The following is a 6,442-nucleotide window of genomic DNA, read 5'->3' on the forward strand; positions in this document are numbered from 1 at the left end:
AACCCCCCACCCCTCCTCCATCTCTACACCACACAAACAACATGACCACCCACCTCCTCATGTGTGCCCTTGAAGATCCTAAGAAGTTGACAGATAACTGCCAATGTCCCCAGGGAGAGGGGGAGGGGAAAATTTACACCCATTTGAGAAACACCAAATGAGTGTACCCCAGTGTCAGACCTTGACTCCCTCATCTGAGGACACAGGTCAGGAGAACTGGGGCAGCTCTAGCTTTGGCCAGGTGAGTTCTAAGCCTCCAGAAGCCCCAAATTTAGAAAGGCCAGGTGATGTCAAAACTTGATGTGTACTCAATTTTACTAGGGGTGGGGATAGAAGAGGAAAGCTTAGAGATTGGCAGTGATGGTCTCATTGATCCACTTCAGATAATGCCACAGCTTGGTGTATAGGGCAGGCTTTTGTCTCAGAGCACACGGCTTACTGCCCCACGAAGTGATACCTTGAAGTGTTCCATTACAAATGAGTGGACCACCTGAGTCACCCTAAGGGTAGAAGGGAGAGAGATAAAGTGAGAAAGGTCAGCCCTGGTTTCTACCAGCTACAGGGAAAAAGAAAAATATCTCCAGAGCCTGCTCCCAGAAGGGAGGCAGAGATTCTAACTGGGAAGTCCTGGCCAACAGGGGAGACACTTTGGTGTATAGCTCCTGTGCAAGGTACAGGGTCCATGGAGATAGGCCCTGCATGGGTCAGTGGGGGAGGAGCAGGACCATCTGCAGGACCCGCCCCCACCCCACAGGGCTCATCCCAGAGGTCACCTCTCCAGGAAGCTTCTGGGACTAGATCCCCCTCTCCAAAGAGCACTGAAGAGCCACGGAGGACTGTGAGCAGAGATGGGGCAAGGTCATTTCTGAGATTAGAATGACCAGCTGGAGCCAGAAAGGGAATGGAATGAAAGGCAGAGGCTGAGGGCCAGGCACCTGTGGGGAGATGGCCTGGAGCCACCACCCAAACTGCCTCATCCTCATTCTTTCCCTGGCCCCTGTGACCGTCACATCCTGCAGTCTGATCCCCACGTGGAGGCCAGTAGCAGCCTGTGGACACCTGGACTGGCCCTGTCCAGCTTCAATCCAGCACCACTGCAGCTGCCAACTCCTCAGAGGAAAAGTAGCGTCCTCCTATGGCCCAGGAGAGGTCCCACAGGATCAGCCCTGGCTTCCTGCCCAGGCCTCCCCTGGTCCCCACTCTAATCACATGTGGGCCCCTGCTCCTCACATCCTCTACCCCTCTCCCCTTGCCCAATACCTGTTACTCTCTCTGCCCCTCCTGGATGGAGGCTCACCCCTTAGCTGCCTCAGGCATTTGCTTATTCCTACCTTCGAAACAATTTCCCCCACAGTCACACTCTCCCCTGCCCCAGAGCTCCTGACACTTTCCATAGTTTCTGTGTTATATTCCCTGTTCCTGCCTGTGCCATTCACCAGGACAGGGCTCCACAAGGGAGAGGCTGCTCTGTGTGTCCATTGCTGTCTTCTCGGGGTCCAGGGCAGTGCCAGGCATGTAGCCAATACCTCAGGTGTGTGTTGAATGAAGGAATGGGGGAATGAGGCTGTGAGAATCAGATGGTGCCTCCAGGGACCAAGGAAAGGGGCAGGAGGGAGGGAGCTGAAGAACTTGAGGCGGAGGGTGAAGGTGGAGAGCACTGGAGGCAGATGCCAGATCAGCTTTCAGGTCCCTGCCCAGAATCAGGGTCCCTGCTTTCCTTTCCCCTTAAGCTCTTAGGGGCTGGGGTGGCTCACCAAACAGGTGTCTTTGCCACCATTCCAGCTCCCAGCACACAACATGAATTCTGTCACCGCTTCAGTGTACGCTTCTTTACACCTGTCATTGGACAGGAGTATGATATCCACACACTGGAGACTCCTTGGGCGCACGACTGTGGAGCGGGGAAAAAAAAACGACTGTAGTAGGACTTCCCTGGTTCTTGGGCCCCTCATCCCGCAGACCCAGGCATCGGGCTCCAGGCTACACCATCTGACCCAGGCGTACAATTATCTGGGTGAATGCTGCCCCAGCCAGAGGTGTAACAGATACTCCCCACTTCTGGTTCCTGGGTGGGCAGGTCCACAACCTTCACAGCGTCTGTGATATTGGCGGGCTCCGACAGGTGGAGCAGCATGATGTCGTGGCTGCTGTCCTCTGACTTCTCAAGTGTTTTGTGCTTCAGATGGCTGGTGTTGTAGCGCGGGTGTAAGAAGGTCTGATTGATTTTGATCACCTGGGCTGTGTCCTCATCTTCAGACAACGTGTGCCGACCGAGCCAGACCTGACCAGTGTTACCAGTACTGGGAGGGATAGGAGAGAGGACAGTGGGCAAAGGGAGTGAAGGCAGGGGAGCAGGGGGACAGTCCCAAAAGAGAGAAAGAGAAACAGTGAAAAACCCAGCGGGGAGGGGAGATATAGTCAGAGAGAGAGAGTGAGTCAGAAAACAAAGGAGTGTTACAATATGAAAGGCAAATACAGGTACTCAAGAGAAAAGAAAGAGCTCAGAGAGAAGGGAGTGAGAAAGGCAGAGAGGGGACAGTGAGAAAGAGGGGGAGCAAAAAAGAGACCGGATGACAAAGAGAAAAAGCAGGGACAGCAAGAAACAGACACAGGAAGAGGAAGAAGAGAACAGAACAAGGAGAGAAACAGATAAATGACAGAGGGACTCAGGAAGTCAGAGAATGAGGGACAGGGCAGAGAGGAAGCCAGGAGGCAGGGCGTGAGAGGGGAAAGGGGAAGGGGCCTGGGGGGGAGCAGCTGGGGCTGTGCAGGTTCCCCAGAGGGCGGGTGGCCTGGCCCAAAGCCCAAGGTCAAGTTCCCCTTTCCCTCCCAGCACCCTCTCCCCTTCCTAGGTCCTTCTCCTTCCTCCTCCCACAGTGGCCCCACCCAGTCCTGGCTGAAACTGGCCCTCCCTGTCTCCCCTGAGTGGACTGACATGTTTGCAGGGGCTGGGCAAAGTGAGAGGCGCCCCCTCATGCACACAGGTTGGGGACCCCTTAGGCCCATCCTGGGTGAGTGTTCAATAGTGAGGGGGGAGAGGTGGGACAGAGACCCAGGGGGAGAGAGATGGGCATAGAGATGGAAGGTGAGACACATAGTGACAGAGATGACCACAGAGTGACCCAGAGATGGTCAGAGACAGGGGAGATGCAGGGACATGAAGATAGAGTGGGAGACAGAGACCAAAGCACAGTCAGTCAGATAAGGAGAGACACAGAGACTGAGGGACAGACCCAGGCAGCCACAGGAGAGTGGCCAGTCCCTGGGCTGCCTCCCCATGTGACTGGACCAGAACCTCCCCTCTCTCCCTCAGTCCCTCAGCCTCCTGTGGGGCTGCCCCAGGGGAAATGGCCAGCTGCTGCTCCTAAAGGGCGCAGGCACCCCCCTGCCCCAGGTCTCAACTCACTATATGGAGCAATGGGCGGCTGTGAGCACCCACTGGGGGTGCACCAAGATGCCCCCACAGTATGCGAAGCCATGTTGAGTCACACCCACATGCCAGGGTTGGGAATGCCTCTCACACTCCCAGCCTCCCACAATCCGAGACTGGGTCAGGGTCACAGCACCTGTGGGGGGAGGGTGCTGGGTCAGGGGGGTTCCAAGTTGGCAGAAGGGGTAGGAGGCAGGGCTAGGGGAAGGAGCTGTGTTTGGCATGCATTGGGGCAGAGGACGGGGCTGGGGGCCAGAAGATACAGTCAAGGGGGTGCCAGGAAGAGCCTGGAATTCTAGAGCCATCCCTGGGTTTGTAGGTTGGGGGCTGGTGCACAGAGGATCGGGACTGAAGACACAAGACAGCATCTGGAGCAGGGGTGAGAGTCTGGAGCTATGTTATTTGGGGTGACTTAGCGTCTCCGTCTGGGAAAAGGGAAACTGTGGTGGGTCCTGAGTGGATAAGGGCTTTAGAAACCAGGAAGCGCCCCACAGAGGGCTTCAGTTGCTGGCAGAGGTAAGTTTGCAGGGTTTACAGAGTCCCAGGGAGAGGAAACATTTTGGGCCTGGGTTGGGTTTTTCAGGTTTTGGAAAGGATTCAGATTTCAGGAACCAGTTCTGGAAACCCTGGCAGCTATGGCTGTGGGTGCTTGCATTTTTTCCTACAGAAAAGGCTGGGCCTGGAATGAAGGGTCTGGAGCAAAGAAGGAAGGAGGGGTTCTCAGAATCCCACTGCAGATTAGGGGGCCCATTCGTTGTCTCAAGCCTGACTAGGAAGAAGTAGGGGTGGAACCGTGTTTCCTAGGAGCAAGATTGGGAAGCCAGATATCAAGGTCTAGGGCACATGGTTGAATGCTCGGAGCTGAATGGGAAAAGTCAGCAGAATGTGGTAGGAGTCAGGGGCTCAGGAAGCAGCCCAGTGACCAGGGTCTAAGGAATCAATGGCATTGAGAGAGGTCCTTGGAAGATTTGAGCCTCACAAAGGGACACAGAGATGGCCCAGGATCTGCTGCTGTGAGAAAATAGCTGTGAGTAGGAGTTAGCTGGGCAGCAGGAGGAAGTTCTGGAATAAGCAGGAATAGGGATGCTGACAATAGAGAGATGTAGGAAGAGCCTGGCACCCTGGTCTGGGGCAGACTGTGGGCTGGAAGGACAGAGCTGAGGGCTGGGTGGTAAGGTGGGGACTTCAACATAAGAGTTAGGGCCCACACCCCCTCCTGCAGCCCCCCTCCATCTCACCGGTCCACCCCATGGACAGGGTAAGAGAGAAAACCAGGAACAGCATGGTGACAGGTGTCCAGGGGCAGGAGATAACTTGGGCCTGGGGCTCCCTGAGGAGCCCTATAAAGCCTTTACTGCAAGACTCCTCCTCTGCCCTGCTGGCACCCACTGCTGGTCCAGCCCTCCCCATGCCGCTGGAGTGGGGACAACCCCCTCCCACATCCAAAGCTGTGGAAAGGGACAAACAGCTGTCACTGGTTGTTCTGCAGATACTAGATCACCCTGGATACATTCCCAGAGTCTAAGGCCTGATGGAGCAAGGCTGGTAGCTCATGGAGATTTGATTTAGGGGACATAGGCAGATAAAGATGAACAGGAACAAGGGTTGGGACAATCACTGATTTGTAATACAAAATCCCATGTGCCTAAACTCAAGTAAGTTCTTTGCACCCCATACACCCAAGGTGCCCTGAAATACAAGCTGTGACACTTCCTGATGCCTATACCACTCTGAACAAAGATGCTAGACTAGCGGTTCTCAACCTGTGGGTCGTGACCCACAGGAACTGTATTAAAGGGCCGTGGCATTAGGAAAGTTGAGAACCACTGTGCTAGACCTCCATCTTCTCATGTCCTTGAAACAAAAGCCTTGGCATTCAGAACTCTCTATTCCTTGCACTCCTGCATCCAGAATCTATTTCCCTAAATCCTCTCTTCATATAACCTTGTAGTCCCACAGACCCATAACCTAACACCTCCCAAAGCAGAAATGAGTCTCGCAGACCAAGTTCTCTAGCATTTCAAGCTTCAATCTCCTCTACACGATGTGGGGCTCCAATAATCCCCACTCTTTGTTCTCCAAGTCTGTGAACTCTGTGCAGCAAGGATCCCTGTTGACACGCCCTCCCAGGTCAGGAGTGTGTTCATGGCCTTCCTTCAGTAAAAATACTTAGCTATCACGAGCCAAGTTTATGCACTTCAAGATAAGTGTCACTGGCTCAGCACCCTTAACTCAGTGGTTAGGGTGCCGGCCACATACACCAAGGCAGACAGGTTTGAACCCAGCCTGGGCCTGCAAAACAACAATGACAAATGCAACCAAAAAATGGCCAAGCGTTGTGACAGGCACCTGTAGTCCCAGCTACTTGGGAGGCTGAGGCAAGAGAATCACTTGAACCCAAGAGTTTGTGGTTGCTGTGAGCTGTGACTCCACTGCACTCTACCGAGGGTGACACAGTAAGACTCTGTCTCAAAAAAAAAAAAAAATTAAGTGGCATTGAAAAAAATCATAATTTGGGGTCTCAGAGGAGAATCTGGAACCAGACCCCTGCCACCTCCACTACTTATTAGATTCCCCAGATTTCCAACAAGTTGCTTGTTTCAGCTGTTCTGTGAAACCAGAGTAGTTCACGTGGATCCAGCCCCAACTGTGTCTCAAGAATTTGACAAAATCTCCCCCCTTTCCTAGGTGAGGGACCAGATAAATTTTAAGTATAGCGAGGAAGATGGAACAGAACTCCGACACTCACAATCTAAGACCACAAGGAGTAAGGAGACAGGATACCCTCAGCCAGTAGCCTGACCTTCCCGCACATAAATCAAGGACTCAGAACTCTTCCTGTGAGAACTCTCCTGTATCATCCTCATCTCATAATCCTGAAAGAATGTTTGCCTCAGCTTAAGTAAGGACTTCCTGGATCCAGTGTTTCCAATCGTATCCTCATCCCCCTCCGAACTTCAACCCAAACCTAACACAACCCAATCCAACCACATCACACACAACCTCAACAGA

General features: G+C 53.5%; 1 protein-coding gene across 1 annotated transcript; it reads right to left on the bottom strand.

The window, feature by feature from the left end:
* Nucleotides 1-1,733: 1,733 nt before the first annotated feature.
* On the bottom strand, nucleotides 1,734-4,714 carry LOC100964111 (kallikrein-2). The gene is made up of 4 exons (XM_003803996.2): nucleotides 4,669-4,714; nucleotides 3,407-3,566; nucleotides 2,005-2,300; nucleotides 1,734-1,891 (listed from the first exon to the last, which is right to left on the bottom strand). The coding sequence occupies exons 1-4, from the start codon at nucleotides 4,712-4,714 to the stop codon at nucleotides 1,734-1,736; spliced, it is 660 nt and encodes a 219-aa protein (XP_003804044.2).
* Between the last annotated feature and the right edge of the window lie 1,728 nt (nucleotides 4,715-6,442).

The sequence above is a fragment of the Otolemur garnettii genome, unplaced genomic scaffold, assembly GCF_000181295.1.
Source record: "Otolemur garnettii isolate 467f Iridium unplaced genomic scaffold, OtoGar3 scaffold00211, whole genome shotgun sequence".
Lineage (NCBI taxonomy): Eukaryota > Metazoa > Chordata > Mammalia > Primates > Galagidae > Otolemur > Otolemur garnettii.